At 37.3% G+C, this 17995-nt stretch overlaps 2 protein-coding genes across 2 annotated transcripts in view; both read left to right on the top strand.

Annotated features, from left to right (window-relative positions):
* The window catches only part of YAF2 (YY1 associated factor 2), a 31869-nt gene extending 22416 nt beyond the window's left edge, over positions 1–9453 (top strand). The window contains exon 4 of the mRNA XM_041396050.1: positions 458–9453. Coding sequence (XP_041251984.1) covers positions 458–695 — 238 coding nt within the window. The 3' untranslated portion in view covers positions 696–9453. The remainder of the gene's footprint in view (positions 1–457) is intronic.
* An 846-nt stretch (positions 9454–10299) lies between these two features.
* Positions 10300–17995, top strand: part of GXYLT1 (glucoside xylosyltransferase 1) — a 41651-nt gene continuing 33955 nt past the window's right edge. Inside the window, exon 1 of the mRNA XM_041396073.1 lies at positions 10300–10402. Coding sequence (XP_041252007.1) covers positions 10398–10402 — 5 coding nt within the window. The 5' untranslated portion in view covers positions 10300–10397. The remainder of the gene's footprint in view (positions 10403–17995) is intronic.

Genomic DNA, 17995 nt, shown 5'->3' with positions numbered 1-17995 from the left:
GTTAACACTGTCTGTGCTGTTGATTTCAAAAGACAAACACCAATATCTTCATTACTGAACATCATTTTCTCTTAGAATTGTTGCTTCAGCCTGCTGCAGAGGTGGATGTTTCCCTGGATCAAATTTATAACTTTGCACAATAAAGTCACAATAAAGAAAGAATTGGGATTTAAAAGTAATATCCTTCACATACTGCTGCATACTGATATTATTCAAAATGTCAACTTCTAAATAGTTTTAGGAGATGGTAATGTGTTATATTCAACTATTTGAATGTAAAACATACTAGGAAACACTCCACTGTTAATACTTCTGGTACTTTGTTCTCCTACCTATTACATGTTGCAAAAAGAAGTCTTACATACACATTTGTTCTCCTGAGTTCCTAAAAAGTAGAAGGGAGACAAGATAATAAGATGGTGTTTGTGCTTTTAATATGATTATTTGCTTTATTTAGGCCAAGGTTGAAAAATGTGGATCGAAGTAGTGCTCAGCATTTGGAAGTTACCGTTGGAGATCTGACAGTCATTATTACAGACTTTAAGGAGAAAACTAAGTCACCACCTGCTTCCAGTGCTGCTTCTGCAGATCAACACAGTCAGAGTGGTTCTAGCTCTGACAACACAGAGAGAGGAGTGTCCAGGTCATCCTCACCCAGAGGAGAAGCATCGTCACTGAACGGGGAATCTCATTAAAGTTTATTTCCTCTAGTTTCATTAGTCTCTTCAAAACATGCAAATACGTAAGTTCTGTCACCACATTTTCATGACAGATTAGTCATGCATAATTGATATGTTGACTGGAACACAATGCAATTTAATAAAAAGAAAGAAACAAAGTGCAGTAATAGAAACAGTAACAGCACGAAGCTCAGTCAGGGGAGGTTTAGGTTAGATACCACAAAAGGTTTCTCACAGACACAGAGGGTGTCTGGGCACTGGAACAGGCTCCCCAGGGAAGTGGTCACAGCACCAGCCTGACAGAGTTCAAGAAGTATTTGGACAATGCTCTCAGGTGTATGGTGTGACTCTTGGGGCTGTCCTGTGCACGGCCAGAATTTGGACTCAATGATCCTTTTTGGTCCCTTCCAACTCAGCTTATTTTGTGATTCTGTAGTAATTTAAATGCTATCTACAAATGCTTAAGCATCTTCAGACCAACTTTTTAATCTACATGTGTAAGGGTGCCATGAAAATGTGGTTTGAATGTTCATTATGCAGTGTTATCGGTATGTCCATTTTCACTTTTAGTTTAGTGAATTCTAACACAACTCTTGGAAGCTCTACTATTGGCATGTACTGAATTTGAATTTTTATAACATAGTTCAAGCTGCCTAAATATGTATTATTTGAGAATTGTGAAACATAGTTATATGTATGCAAGTCAAAGATCAACTTAATCAATTATTGCTGCAACAGAATTTTCATAATAATTATCTTCTTAAAAACACCTGCTGGTACTTGGTGTGGTTAAATAGGAAAAATGTTATTAAAGAAAACATTTGTATGGATTTTTGCCAATGTTTGACACATTTTACTAGATTACTGTTACTGAATTATGTTGATGGTTTTGCCAATATTTTTTGACACTTAAAACACTTATTGCAATGTTTACAAGCAAAATAGAAAACACATTCTAAGCATTGATTAGTTAACCTTGCAATTCAGGTAAAGTACTGCATTGTCGCTGTACACTGGTATTTTGTGTTGTGTAACAAATACTGAACCTCAGATGGTGGTGCATTTGGCAAAAACTATTTGAAAATATGAAAGTTTGGAAAAGCTTTAAAAAGATCTGCAGTTCTCATTTCTGCTTAGTGCTGTTTCCTTGCCCCAGATTTTTCTAGTGTCACATAGTCACTTATGTCAGTACAGGAATATCAGATGTTGCACAAGAATAAGGAAATAATTATTCTATTTTTTTTTTTCTTCCTGAATCAATTTTTTTAATATTGAATTGGCCTGCTAGAATATATTATGTCATAAATCATTTGAAAAAGGCTCAGTATCCTACTTTATGGCATAAGCTGTCAACATTTACGCACTTAGCAATATACTGATAAAGAGCAGAACTATTTACAATACCATCTGGTATTATGTAAAATTACCAATAAAATATTTTTGTGAATACAGATTTTGCATTTTTGTTTACAACCAATAAGTGTTTTGATACATACATACAATTCATGTATAGATTTTAAATTATATAATCTGGTTCAGTACAAAAGTCCATTTAGCTCCTTTTAGTGAGGTAGGGCACTTACACTCCCGTGAACCTTTTCTTTTTCATTCAAAGTAAATATATTTTTAAGCCTATGTGAAAGTTGGATGGACCTTCTTGGTAGTGAATCCAGCCCCAAATTACTACCCACATATGATATGTCTTCTTAACGGCTTAAAATAATGGATTTTTGTAGCCCCTGAAGATTGTGATGTTTGGTGGTTTCTTGTAGTAATGTATTTTTCTGTTTTTAATGCAGTACTTCTACAGGCACAATGGTACTGTTCTATTTTGTAAGATGCTAGTTGTGAAATACAGTTAGTTGCATAAAATGAGAGTCTGATGTGATATCTGAGAACATACATACCTCATTCCTTGGTGTTGCTGTTTAAACTTTTTAGACATCAAATGTTAATTATAGGCTGTTTCAGATGGATAACTACTGATCTGTTTATTATGTATTCTGCTTTATCTTACTGAAAATAGGATGTCTGTTCATTGCTGTTACCTGGCCAAATTTAGTATCTGTAAAACATGCTTTTTAAGGTTCTTAAATGTTTTTGGGGCCGGGCTAGTGTTCAGAATAACTTACACTAGTTTTTAAAAGAAAAAATACACGCTTCTCAACTTTATTTTTTTATATTTTATTTTTAGGTGGGACTGTTTGCAGAATATACTGATATAATGGATTACAAAAGAGCTGAAACTGTTTGAAGTAAGCAGTTTAGGGTTGTAAATCTCATTGCAAGAAGTTTTATGAAATGTGTTTATGAATGTTTATGAAATGTGATTATGGAATTTGAAATGTAATGAATTCTAACACATTTCAGAATTTCTTGCAAAGAAATAGTAATCTGTTACCAGTATTTCACTAAATGGGAAATGTATTTTTATTTAAGTTTATGTGAATAAACCACCCAGCATTGCCAACAAAAGGACTCTATCTCCAGAATTAAGTAGCCTCTTGGTTTGAAAGGAAGGATGGAGTGGATTTTACTATGATTCAACTGTCTCTAGAGAATAGTCTCAAAAATGTGGTACAAGTATGGTTATCAAAAATAATGCAGAAAGTCTCAGTGTTCATTATGGAAAAAGATATTGAAGAGCAATTTCTACTACAGATGCTAAAGAAGTCAGCTAGGTTCTTAAGAGCTGTGGTGGTTTTAACTGAACAATTAGGTTGCCAGAGTTTTATTGCAATGATGCTTGTTTTAGCATTAAGCAAAGTTAAGTTTTTGCCTGTTGGTGATTAAAAGAATATGACAATACTGATAGCAGAGTAGACAAATTCTAAGCAAAATATCGCATTTGAGTCCGTTCATAATATAATTTAAATGAGCTTCACTTCCATAATTTCTAAATAATTTTGACTTGTAGTAATCCTAAATCCTTTTTTCTAACTGTAAATATATTTAAAAGCATCTTTACTCCATTTATAAAAAGTGAAAATTTAATGTTGTAATGTGTTCTGATTAGCTATTTTTCTCTGTGATTGCTCTCTGCATAAGACCTGTTATTTGTTAAATCTATATATGCATCAGTCTTCAACAGCCATACATCCTGGGATGTTCATGAAATGATGGCTCCACAAGGACAAGTGTGATAGTGTTCCATGTAAATGAGTTCCTTTATGTGCTGATTGATTGTCTGGTTTCAGAAAGGAAAAGGGGGGAGAAATGGGGGAAAATAAGTATAAATAGTTCATTGATGAAGTGTACAGTAATTCAGTCTCTGATCTTCCTAACTTTGCTATTAATTATAGGTGGTATAAGAAAAAGAACAAATATACAGTTGACTGATCTCTTTTTTTTCATGAATTTAAATCTACGTATTGGAGATAAAAATTCTTCTACTCAGTAGCAGGTTGAATTATACCATATAAAATCTTGGTTCCAACAAAGGAGGTAGTAATAAATAAATTACATTTCAAAACTTAAAATTCTTGATATTAAGAGTCAATAATTAAGAATATGACTGAGATTTTAACCTATTATGTGTTTATCTAGATATTTGATGTTTTGGGGCATAGATTGTAAAATCTCAAAAACAGTTTGATTTTATAATTTGTGCACTTTACATTTTTTTTATTATTATGAGTAGCACATTTTCAAGTAGCCATGCGAGACAGTACTTTCTAGAATTTGTTCAATTAGTTCACTGTAGTGTTTAAGCAAGTCTTCTGAACTTCACATCTTGCATCTCAAATTCTTTACTTTTTTCCTCTCCTGTCTCAAAAGCCTGACAGTTTCCTATGTTTTGCTGATTGATTTTACTTTGTTAACAGGATTGATTTGGCATGGAACTGTCTATTGTGTACTTTTTATCCAGGGTTCTTTAACTGTATCTGTTTGGGGTTTTTTTTTTCCTGTGACATGCCTTTATTTGGCTCTTCTCCCTCCTAGGGAGTGTGGGTATAATTCATTCAAAATCAGAAATTGTAGGGAAATAGAAAGGCATTTACATTTAATTTCTCCAAAGACAACAGCAAGTGCTATACTTGTAATAAATTTAGCCTGTGCTTACTCAGGAATAAGATAGAAAAGATAAAAAGTTAATGCTGGCTTTGGCAAGTGGACCAGTCAGTCAAATGTGGCATTTTGAAAATGCTTACTTCTATCTCAGTGTTAAGATTTGGGTGTGCTGGAAACACAGCTTGATCTTTCAGAGGTTTTCTTAACCTGAAATTATGCCCCAACTTATGTCAGAGCAGTCTCAGTTTGAAAGGTTATAACTTCAAACTAGCAAAAACTTTACAGTAAAAACAGGCAAACTGTAGAAGCTCAGATGGGGTTTTGTGTATTGTTAAAGTTTTAAAAAGAGGAGAAACTGTTAAAAGAGACTTAGAAAACTTTTCTAAGACCACAATCATATTTAGATTAGCTTGACATCTAAAGAACCCATGTTTTAACAGGAATTAACAGGATTTAACCACTAATTAAACTTGGAAAATTACTTCATAAGTGAAATACAAATCAGTGCTCTATAGAAATTATTGTAACTTCCTGTTTAGAATGGAGTAAGTGGTACAACAGCAATGGAAGTCTGCATGCTTGCTGGAAAATACTATTATCCAACAGCAAGTGATGTTTACATGATTTTGCTAAGACATTATGCCAAAAGATTGTGATGTCTGTGAATGAGGCCTAAATTGTACCACTAGATGCAAACAGTGAAAGAAAATGCAGTGAAAAAAACAAATAGTTTCAGATCCTAGAGTCTTAGTAATGCAGGAGCTTATTACAGCCTCTATTTAAGTGTGTTGGTAAAAATTAATAAAAACAAGCCACCACTGAATCACTCTGTATTCAATCCTAATCTTGCCCCTTTTATTATGGAGACAGATAAAAGTCATCAGAATGAACTTGCTCTGTCTGCTAATGGCAGATTTTAAAAGCAGACAGTTTAATGTGCACAGGAAGTTGTAGGTGTACTTTTGAGAAGCTAAACATGGAAGATAAAGGGCAAAAGCATATTCTATAGCTCTTACTGATTATTATTAAGAATGATTACGAGAGATTGCTGTCCCATTTGGGGTTTTGTAAAAGACAAAATTGTAACCTTATCTAATAGCTCTTCCATATGCTGAAAAAGAAAATTACCACCAAAAATATTGTCCAGTAACAATAGTCTAAAAAGTAGTTCTAAAATTTTAATTTTCTGGAAAGTATGGTATATCTTGGCAGATGGAGGACTATTTGAGCAGAACTATACTTTCAGGATCTAGGCCGCCTGGAAAAGTGTAGTCTTTGGTTACACTGTTTCCTGTCATGGTTAAACCCCAGCTGGCAAGTACAGTGACTGGAGTAGACAAACACCATCCCTCCAAACATTTTCCTCTTTCTTCTTCTTCCCTCAGCCACACATGCTGAGCAGAACATCACCTGGTCTGGGATATCCCTGTGGTCAGCTGTCCCCTCACAATTCCTTGTGCACCCCCTGCCTCCTCACTGGTGTGACAATAGGAGAAGCAGAAAAAGCCTTGACTCTGTGTAACCTCTGCTCAGCAACAGCTCAACTATCTCTGTGTTATCAACAGTGTTTCCAGCACAAATCTAAAACACAGCCACATGCCAGCTACTGTGAAGAAAACTAACTGTCCCAGCCAAAACCAGCACATCTGCATATAAATACTGATCTTGGTCAATGCAAAGTGAACATGCTTCCTCAAGCTTTTAAGACATGTAGCTGTAGACCAATGGAGCTCTAATTTACAGTGGAGTTACTGAGAAGATAGCTGAGGAAAGGAGACTATTGATGTATTTTTTTTTGATAGCTTGCTAACCACAGTAATTTTCCTCTTCTGTATGAAGAAACAAAAGGATGCAGAAAAAGGAAATAAATGTGACCCAGGCTCATGAAATGTGGCTCATGACCCTCTTCCCAAGATCACTAGATTCTACAAACTGCAAATTCTGTTTGGTTCAAAGATAGTCCCAGTTATTTGTCACTAAAGAAGGATGGAGTTATTCAATTACTTTGCATCTGTTAAGACAAGTGAGAGGTAAGGCCAGTTCTACTTTCTGAATACTCACTTTGTGAACACAGAGATCTAATTTGCCATTTATATGCATCTAATATACAGCTGTCATCCATGAATCTATTTCAAGCTGATTCTTCTTTGCACAGAATAAATAAAAATGCTTCAATGACAAGCCCAGTTCCTGATGGCACAGATCTCTGAGCAGGAAAGTCTGGCATCTGACTGGTGATCTCTTTCTGTAATGGCCTTCAGCTATTAATTGCCTAGAATTAATCTAGGCAAGGGAAATCTCTTCAGGTTACATGTATTATCATTACTCCCACCTCTGAAGGAAACACATTCTTATTCCTGATACCTTCTTCTCTCTTTTGTTTCTCTTAAATACATTTATATTATAAGTGGATGCAGTGAGTTTGAAATAATTTATTATGCCTGCTTTTTAAAGTGGGGAATTTGACTGCTGTTCCCAGTTCTTGAACTATATTTTGGTTTCTTTAAGATCAGCATGGTGTCATACAGAATGATGGCATGTGGGAGCTTAGAGGTCAGTATCAATTTTGTCACTGTTGCCTTTCTTTCTATATAATTGACTACCTGAAGAGATTCTTGCTGAGCAAACTTAGTTACACTGATTGTGTACCATTCAAGCATTCTGAGGTACCTGGCATTCTATGATGCCAATTATCTGTATTTCTGCAAATGGTGTCATTCTATGCTGGGAGGCTTCCAAATGTGGCAAAATAAGCAAAATTCTTTCCAGCTGATGGAGGCAAATGTTGCCAAGTAAAATGCTTTTAGTCCCCACTGGAGAAGGAGATCTGAGGAGCATGCACAGATACTGAGTGCTTTCTCTGCTTTCCTACTGAAATCCCAAGTAGGAAACTTCTTTTTCTAAAATGTCAGACACCTTCAAAAACCCCCAGTCCAACAAAAAAAACAGAGTAATAAGGAGGGGGAAAGGAAGAACAAAGAAAATGTATTTTCAGACTAATCCCTAGAAAAGCCATATAATGGCTTCTTTGTCTTTTTTGTCTGTTTAGTGTTCCTATCTCTATGTAATGTATTGGAAGTAGGCAACACACACTTCTTAGAGGTATGTCTTGCTTTAGAACTCTTGATGGCTGTTGGTTGAATGACATTTGGACTAAAGATGTAGAGTTTTGTGAATTAAATAGTAACTACCATGAATATTCACTCTTGTATACAAGTTATTTATTGAAAGGGTGGAAGTTTAGATGAAAGAGTTAGGAACAAAATGAATTCCTGTCATACAATTAGCTACTACACAATTTTAAAGGGTCTAATTCCTGGACTGCTAAGAAAAGGATAGCTTTATGTTGCAAGGGTGATATGAACCTAGACTAGAATGGATGTGGCTTCTGAAGAGTTTTGTGGCCAGTAATTCATACGGCTGTTTTCAGTGATTATTCCACACCTTAACCTGTTAATCTTGAAGCGTTGTTAGAGCATCCTCACAAACAAATCAAAACTACCAACAGTACTGTCAGATGCTCTTAAAATTTACTAAGTGCCTTACACAGAGCATCACTGAGGCAATGATTCAATTGCAAGGAAGTTTGATAAAAGATTTACTCCTCTGGTTGAAGTCACAGGTTGTTGGTTGTAACCAAGGTTATGTTCCTGGTTATACACATTAGAATCTTACGTTTTATTGCTGATAGGAGTACCTAATAAAAAACAGTCCAGAAATTTTTGAGGCTTTCAATTTGTAAAATACCCATTGTTTGGAGGAGATTTTTTCTTTTAGCCAATTGTGATGGTCTACTGGAATATCACAGAAGTGAATAAAACTTGTATTTCTGGATGCTTTCACATTTCTCAGTCAAGGACAGTATTACCTTTCTTGGGAAGGGGTACCTAAGTTGGTTTTGTTCATAGGGATTATGTTTATCCAACTAGTTTTTTAAGGATTTTATTATTAGAAAAAGGGCTTGTTATTTTGAAAACAAAAATCTTACCTGCCAGGTGTCTTCCCCAAAATGAGTAAGTGCCTTTTCTGTTCTGACTCTTAGAAGTATTTACTTTGTCAGATTGAATCTGAATGTCCTGGATAAACCAACTATTAAGTACCAAGTGTTACCAATGGCTTGAAATCCTTTCACTGAAACAACAAGAGACAGATTGTAAGCCACTTGAATTGTTTTGAGACCTGATGTTATCAGAAGTTTTATAACTGCTACGAGTAGTATACTTCTAAGAACAATGTAACTTTTCAGGAACTTGATATTGATAGGAAATAAATATTTATTAGAAGGAGTATATTAAATAAATATTTATTTACCAATTTGAGTAAGAGAAAATGTTTCACCATGGGGGCAACAGTCTTGCTGTTAGCAGTCCTGACTACTTAATGGAAAGTAAAACTGAGGCCCTGGACACTAACTATAAAAAAAGGGGTAGTATTTGGTGAGAGATTGGGACTGTGAATCTTGTGTCCACATTCTAATAAAGTAATTTTTCCTACCTAAGTGTTTACCAATTCTCAAGCAGAAAAGAAAGCATGAGCAGATATCAGTAAGAGGCCCTCTGGTTTAATTGGTGCTGCTTCCTATCTCTGGTGGATTTTTTTTAAATTTTTTTTAAACTTTGCTCAGGACTGGTACAGCTGAAAGTATATTTTCCCTTCATTCTTAAGCCTAGACTTTGAATGGAGTTTCTCTGAGACACTTTTGTAGTGAAATCGTATTCCCTACAAACATTGAAGACAAAAATAAACATCTCTGTGAATGAAAGATCTTGTGTGGTTGTAGTTTTTTAATATGCACAAATTTAATTTTAATAAATCTAAAGGTACTCTAAGAAAAACATAGTATATTATCTACTTAAAAAGTCTCTGCGTAACACTCAGAAAGTACAATTTGCATCTGGAGATGCTACAAATTTTCTGTCTGATAAACTATGTTCAGTTCTATCATAGCACTCTTTTAAAGATGACCATACATTAACCCATTGGGATACTGCCTCCAACTGACCTCTTCCTGACCTCAGTTCAAAGACTATATTAAACAATTTAAAATTCTGAAAGCTCGGCAGGAAAGCTGAGGGGGAAGTGTCTGGAAAGAAAGAAACAGAAGGTATCACAGTGCAAAGACTATTTTTTTTTTTACTATGATAAATGGTACACAATTAATGATAATGGAATTGTTTAAAGACTTACATCCCTATAGTTATTTCACATTGATGACATATTGTTGGTTTCAGAGAAGCATAGATAGATGTTTTTAATGCCTAGAATAGTGACAAACATTGAAATGCCTTTCCCAGGAATAAATACTTCTTGCCTGTGAATAATCTGACAAGGAAGTATTTTTGGTGAAAATTAATGTAAGTGGACTACAACCTTGACTGGCATTGGGATGCTTAGGGTGTGTTATGAGAAAATGGTAAATAAAATTATTAAGTTCAGAATGCCTCTCTGAATATATTATTTGTACTGTCTAGGAGAAAGTGCAAGAAGTACATGTGGGCACAAACAGGATAAACAGCAGACTTCTTTGGGGATAAACAGCAGATTTTGGGAATTTGATCTCAAAATGCCAAGAAGCCTCTGCTAATTTATTAGCAGAGATGATTCATTACCGCTTTTGTTTATGATGGAAGTTGAGATATTCCTGGAAGTACTGCTTCTGAAGGAAGAAACTATGAAAGCATCCATGCTTGCAAATTAAAGTAACCAATGAGGTAAGAAACTTGAGAAGGAGGCTTTGTCTAAGGCTTCATCTCATTGTACATAAAAATTGTGCTTTGCTACTGAAGCAGGCTATAAAACAGTGGTCTATGTGGGTTCTCTCAATTGGTCTTCAATTCTACAGTTCTCATGTTCAGTTCTCTGAATTGTTGCCTTGCAACATGAGGCAAAGGTCCTACAAGGCATTCTTAAAAGAATCTGATTCTCTTGTAAAGACCATTGGAGTTTCCCATTTGTGTAGCAGGTAATTGAAGTGTCGGCCATGAGTATAGGAGCTCATCCCCGCTCCAAGGAGGCAGCATGTAAGGCTGGGACCTCCTTGGGTGGAGAATGCTTTAAAAGCCACCCTGTCTTTATTGGGCATAGATCCCCAAGTGCAGGCAGCAAGTGCTGGGAAACTGTTGACGTAACTACCAAATTTGGTACCAGCAGAAATACTGACTAAATTGGCATCAGATACCAGAATAGGGCTATTGTGACTAATTAAAGGGGTCTAATTTAGTCTTACTTACTCATCTATTTTGCAAGAACAGGAGGGATTCAAAAGAGGAGAACAAGTTGTTAAGCCCTTCTATCACCCTTTTATTAATTTCTTTCTGCTATTGACTGTTCGGCAATACTGCTACACAATTATGGGTCTGAAGATCAAAACAAATTTCTTAAATTCCACACAAATGTTTTGGCAGCCATGGGAGATCACAGCATTCCCCTGCAGATATGGGCTTGGTGCCTGGAGATAGTTTAGGACAGTGTCCAATTTCATTTTACCCTTTCTTGTCCTGAAAAAAAAACAAAAGTAAAAACTAAATTTGTAAAGCTACAGATTAAAGATGGGTAAAGGAAGGCTGAGTTATGTGTACATACAGTCCTAAGTTAGCAGAACTTTAAATTATTTTGGGTGCTTCAGGCTCAAAGTTCAGCGCTCCGCAATATCCCAACTCCTCGCCGGCTCTGCTGCCATTTGTGCAGCAGAATGGTCTGAGGGCAATCCAGTTGACACCATAGATAAGACACACACACCCCAGTGATGGTGATGGCTGCACACCCCAGGGCACGCCCAGGCCAGGCTGGCTGCTCACAGCACACAATTGTGTGGGCTTCGGGCATGGCTGAGGCTGCCACCAGCTGTGAGGGTGCTGGGTACCTTAGGCACTTGTCTGTGATTTGGCTGTTCTATTCAGTGTTAAAAGGAGCAGTCAGTGAAAAGGGCAATATTAGTGTCCTATCTCTTCCTGATGATTCAAGTACTAAGTGCTTTAAACAACTACCACATTTGACTGCTTTTGAAGCAGTCATGGTTTTGAATTCTTATTTATGAAAATTCAGCAACCCTTAGAGAAAAAGATGTAGACACAAACAGTAGCATTTTCTTTCTCTGTCTCTGACATTGTCTTTACACTGGTTTACATGTAAAATTCTACTTGAAGGGGGAGTAAACTCAGGGTACAGATTAACAAAATATAAAGGTAAATAAATTAGCAAAATCAGTCAACACTTTACCTGGTTGGACTGACTGACCACTTTCCAAAACATCTCCTTACTGAATGACCATCTGTTGTCTTTTCCATTTGAAATAGGAGCTATTGGCTCCAGTGTATCATCTGGCATGCATTGCTAAATGGCTCTGAGACCTGACAACTCTCCTATACCTCTGTTTGCACTCATAAGGACATCTGACAGTTGTCATCTAATTTTTTTTTCATTCTAGCTGTTTGCTAGATGTAATTTCGCTTTCCAAGACATGCATCCTTTTTTTGATTGTAACTAACAATAAAATGCATAAAATGTTTACATCAAATATGAAATAAACCCCACCCCTAAAATAAAAGGGTGGGGTTTTTTGTTTATGGTCTGAATATTTCCTGGGCTAATGCATTCATTTTAAAGATCTTAAAAAAATGCGAATAGGATAACATACTTAGTACAAGTAGTATAAATTCACTGTATGGAATCTGCACTTTTACTGTGAAATGGAAAAAGTAAAAAATACCTTAGATAACTACTTTCAGATTATTTGATACATTTCATCTTAAAAATTGAACTTTGAAGGCATAATGCGAAGTTACTGTTGTGCATGGTTACTGCTAGTAAATATTTTTTCTGTTAGAGATAAAAAAATGTTTTATAGAAATTCAAAAACCCTGATCTGGGTATCGGGACTCAAAACGCTCAATGCTGTAGCAAACAACAGCAGGACACAATAAGGACTTTTAAACTTAATCTATATAAATAAAGAAACAAGTAAACACAAGCCCTTCCTGCCTTATTTCTCTGTTTATTGTATATGGTATGTATTTGCATAAGTAAGAACATTTGCTTTGACTCTTTGCAAAAGTACTTTAAACACAAATCATAGAATCACAGAATGGTTTGGGTTGGAAGAGACCTTAAAGGTCATTTAGTTCCAATCCCCCTGCCATGGGCAGGGACACCTTCCTCTAGACCAGGTTGCTCAAAGCCCCATCCAACCTGGCTTTGAAAACTTCTAGGGATGGGGCATCCACAGCTTCTCTGGGCAACTTTTTCTGATGTTCTACATCTTCATAGCAATTTTTTCTTATATCTAACCTAAACCTACCTTCTTTCAGATTAAGGCCATTTCTCCTTGTCTTACCAATTACATACCCTTGTAAGAAGTCCCTCTCCAGCTCTCTTTTTGGCCCCTTTGGGTACTGGGGGGCTGCAGGTAGGTCTCCCCAGAGCCTTCTCCCAGCTGAACAAGCCCAGCTCTCTCAGTCTGTTTTCACAGGAGAGATCCTCCAGCCCTCGGTCATCGTCGCGGCCCTCCTCTGGACTCTCTCAGCAGGTCCGTGTCCTTCTTATGTTGGGGACCCCAGAGCTACAGTACTACAGGTACTGTACAGGTGGGCTCTTCTGAGAGTGGAGTAGAGGAACAGAATCCCCTCCCTTGCTCTGCTGGCCATGCTGCTTTCAGGCAGCTCAGGACCCGTTTGGCTTTCTGGGCTGCGAGCACACATTGCTGGGTCATGTTGAGCTTCTCGTCAACCTCTGGTTTAGAGACAAGGATATTGTGTGGGATGTTTCAAATGTTTGCACAAGTGCAGACGTATGGCATCTCTGCACTTCCCTCATCCATCAACATTCTAAGCCCACTGCAGAAGGTCACCAGATTTGTCAGGCACAATTTGCCCTCAGTAAAGCCATACTGGCTGTCACCTATCTCCTCTTTATTATACCCATGCCAGGTACGGTCTTTGGAAAGTTTCAGACGATGCAAAGAAATAAAAGTCCAACATTGAGAATCCCTTCTGGACTGATGCTCGGGAGTTCCAAATGTAGAAATCTTTTCAGAAAAAAACACTTGACACAAAAACATTGAAAAAAAGACAAAGAGAAAATTATCTTTGTGCTCCTAGAAAGTATTCATTCTGCTTTTTTAATGTGGTTAACTACTAAATAGTGTGCAAGTCTACATATATACATGCTTACTGATTTAGAGCATGAAACTAGAACTTTCTTAAGAGGAATGATACAAATATTTTGACTAATGTTTAATAACTTACAATTATTCACAGAGTGTACTATTGATAAAGAAATAATTGAGTCAAATTAGAAGAAATTAGGAAATTTGCAAAGTATCACACCACTTCCTAAACAGTTTACAAGGCAGCTTACTTAATTTTGTGCACTATTGTCCTCAATGTTTTTCCTGTTTCTATTGTCCTTGGGTGCTATTGTGATTATCAACAATAATTGCAAAATATTTTTAGCTCCTGCTTGAAGTAGCTTGAACACACTACAATGCTAAACAATGATAGCTAAATAGGCAAGGAATGGGGGAAGGTAATAATATTTTGGTTATCAATGAAAATAGATTTTGAGAGTATTTGTTAATATTTTTATACACTAGGAAATTTTTAGGGGTAGATACAATAAGAGTGGAAGGCAGTTGTACCAAGCTAAGTCTTTTTCTTAAAAGTTAATAGGCAGGGAAAAAAGTGATTTCTGGCAGCAAGACAACAGGGTCATTGCCCCAAGAAGTCTGATGATACCATATGTACAACACATGGCGGCAAGGCAGTTTCTTCCTACTTACCCATCCTTGCAATCTATCATAGCCAAGTGCTGACACCCCAGCTTGTATGAAAGGGCACGTGAACATCAAAGGAAGTGTCTTTGCCTTTGAAAAACCCTTAACTGGTCTGCATACAGGGCAGTGTTGACACAAATCTATCAGCACAAAATCTTACTGCTTTACCAACTTAATTAATGGTTTAATTTTGTGGAAGAACAAAACCAGGGGGAATGATACAAATGCAACTGATTAGGACTTTTTTTTTTTTAAAGTAAGTTGATCTGATTTATCTCTTTATCTAATGAGTTGTTAGAATGTTGGTTTCCTTTTCTGGCTCACAGTGACTGCTCTTATGACCCTTATGAACCCACTTGCAGAAATATCAGATGCTGATTCTTTGAAAAAATTTGTCACCTGTAGTTTATTAAGATAGTTTTTTTCTGGATTTGAGCTGTTTTCTGGAAGTAGTAAATATAATTGAATACTAAAGATACAAGAGATACATGGCTAAATAACTAAATTCTAGTCAAGAAAATGATTAAAGATTTAGAATAATTAATAAAATGAGATAATCTTGCATCTGATTGTAACTCTTCATGTTTAAAGTTAATTAAGGACTAGCAGACCTTGTAGCATAAAATGTTACATATTGTTCATAAACTATTCATGGTGAGTAATAAAGATATATAATTGTAAATCTTTAAAGAATTTATAAAATTAATAGGGTAATTATATACCATCTGATAATGCTTTTTTTCCTCAGTGATACAGTTTAGGTATGGCATTTCAATAACTTTTGCTTGTTTTCCTTATTCACAAGGCCAAGTTTGTAGTAAGAAGCATTTTATCTTTTATCAGACCAACTGATACTTAGATTTTGCAGTTTGAAAAAAAGCCTTGTGTGTGTGTAAGTTTAGCTGTTTTTTTCTCCCCAATAGCAACAGAGGGCTTAACAAAGATGCTTTCTCTCTGACCTTGCCTTAGTTATATTCTTAGAACACTGCAGATATGTTCTTATTCATTAATTATTCACATATTATTGACCAGCACTGAATGAAGAGAAGTCCTTAAATTCATACTTGGGTAATGACATGGTTGATAATAATAATAAAAAAAATTCTCCCTCTGTCACCTCTCTTTAGCACTGCTTATTTATTTTCTCCTCTAAAAAATATAATTTCTTCTTCTGAAGCATGAGACCATGATTACTACCCATCTGCCACATTTATTCTTGGTGCCACTATAACACCCTTCAGACCTCATTTTCCCTGGCTGGAACTCTTCCATATAAAAGACAAGTGTCACACCTCAGCAGGGAATAAGTGGTCTCTGCTTTTAAGCTTGCTGTCAGTAAATACTCCATTATATCTCTCTACTCTGATTCTCATGTCTGTGTTACTCATGCCCTGCCATATGGACTTGACAGTGTGTGTAAAGGGCTGTGAAGTGAGAGAGTGCAAGAATTCATGACACAGGTCAGCAGGTGCAGTGAGAGCAATGAACCCGATTTTGAGCACAAACACAAAATCAGGGAAGCTGAATGGCAGCTGTGGCAGAAAGCACTAAGAAACACAGAAGAGAGGGGCAGAAAGCCCAGCTAAGACCTTGAGTGGTGCTTTCAGAGTTAGTTCTTCCTGCAATGCAAGACAGTAACCTCCTTCCAGAGTTCTTTTTACAAATCCTCTGCCATTTCATCTATGACTCTCCCATCACCACCCTGCCATCTTTGGCCCTGATTTCTCTTCATCCTCCCTAGTTCCTTATTTCTCTTGAATTCTAAGCTGTTTTTTTTTCTTTTTTCTCAGCCTCAATTTCCCTGCTTGTATCATTTAATAATCATCCCAGTATCTGAACACTGCAAACAGAGTTCAGTAGCCCATATTTCATGAGGGCCACCTTTTCTCCTCATTTCTTTTTTATCTTGAGGAAAAGGTGATGAACAATTTTGGCATGACTTCTCTTCCAGCTACCAGAATCACCAGCTGGCATCCTGCTTTCTCCTTCTTTCAAGCACAGCCAAGACCAGCAGTAAGCTATGGCTCAGGCTTTATGGGCAGTCATATTATAACATACATCCTTAGACCACAAAAGCTGTAACAGAACTATTTTTTATGGTTTATTGGAAATCATGTTGGCATTTTCCTTAAAATGCAGGGTCTTGAATGGGGATATTATCACTTGTTTTAAAAAAGGATGTTTCTAGTCCATAGAAAAAAATGTGAGCCAAATGCACTATAATGACAAAGAAGTAAGCAGAATTATTCCATACTTGTATTTTTTTTAAACCAGTGCCAGAAGCTGAGGGAGCAGCACTGAATAATGACTTTAAAATACTTACCTTGGCAATAGTATAGGTTAGTTAAACTGGCCTTTGCTTTGTGGTCTGGGCTAGAGAGAGAGGATGCACTACTGTGTTGGATTCAGCTGAAACCCAACTAATACTCACTCCATCTAGCAAGATGTACTGCTATTATTTCTTCTGCCACTTCCCCAGACTGACATTTTGTTGTCTAGAACCATGATTTGGTGAGCTAAAATACCCCTATCTTTGCTAGTGACTGCACACAAATCCTTCAGGCTCAGTTCTCCAAGCTTCTCTGGCCCAGCATTTCCCTTGTCCAGCAGCACCCATCTGTTCCTCCGGCCAGGGTGCCACACGGTCACCTGTGTGCCAAGGCCAGCAGAGGGAAGGGGCCTGGAGTCCAAAGTGATTTGCATGCTCAGATTGTGTCTGTACAAGGAGAAAGGACATCTGTGTAACTTCAGCTGCCTAAGGAATGAGTGGGCATATCACAAAATGGGTAAAGGTTGGAAGGGACCACAGTGGGTCATCTGGTCCAGCCTCCCTGGACCAGAGGGTCCTCCTAGAACACATTGCACAGGATTGTGCCCATATGGTTCTGGAATATCTCCAGTGAGGGAGACTCCACAACCTCTCTGGAAATCTGTTCCAGTGCTCAGTCACTGCACAGTAAAGAAGTTCTTCCTCATATTCAGGTGGAACTTTCTGTGTACCAGTTTCTCCCATTGCCTCTTGTCCTATTGCTTGGTACCACCAAGAAGAGTCTGTCTCTGTCTTCTTGGCACCCTCCCTTTAGACATCTATACGTATAGAATATCCTTGTGCAGAAGCAACGGTGAAGCTTTCACACAGGAAAAGTTAGTGCAACAGAAACACTGAGAGCAAGGAAAGGGTGTCATTTTGAGGGAGCTTTAGCCTTTAATGAAGACGCACACCCTCTAACAGCTTTACATTCTTCTTATATGGAGGTTCTCGGGATTCAAGGTGAGGCCGCTCCGGTGCGGAGCAGACCGGGACTCCCACCGTCTCTACTTTGGATATTTCGTCCCTCGACTTCTCCCAGGGACCAAGTTCGGGAGGCCTGAATGAAAGCCAGACTAGGCTGAACACGGGGCCGGGATGGAGGGAGGGACGCAGCGGGAAAAGGGGGGTGCGGCTTTTTTCACTTTTGGGGCAAATAAACAGAGGGCGCCACTGCGGCCCCGCCCTGCGGCCCGCCCGGCCCCGGTCCCGCCCCCGCCCCGCCCC

This window comes from Onychostruthus taczanowskii, unplaced genomic scaffold (assembly GCF_017590055.1).
Source record: "Onychostruthus taczanowskii isolate IOZ18803 unplaced genomic scaffold, ASM1759005v1 scaffold125, whole genome shotgun sequence".
Taxonomy (NCBI): Eukaryota; Metazoa; Chordata; class Aves; order Passeriformes; family Passeridae; genus Onychostruthus; species Onychostruthus taczanowskii.
This window is presented reverse-complemented; position numbering and strand designations above follow the sequence as displayed.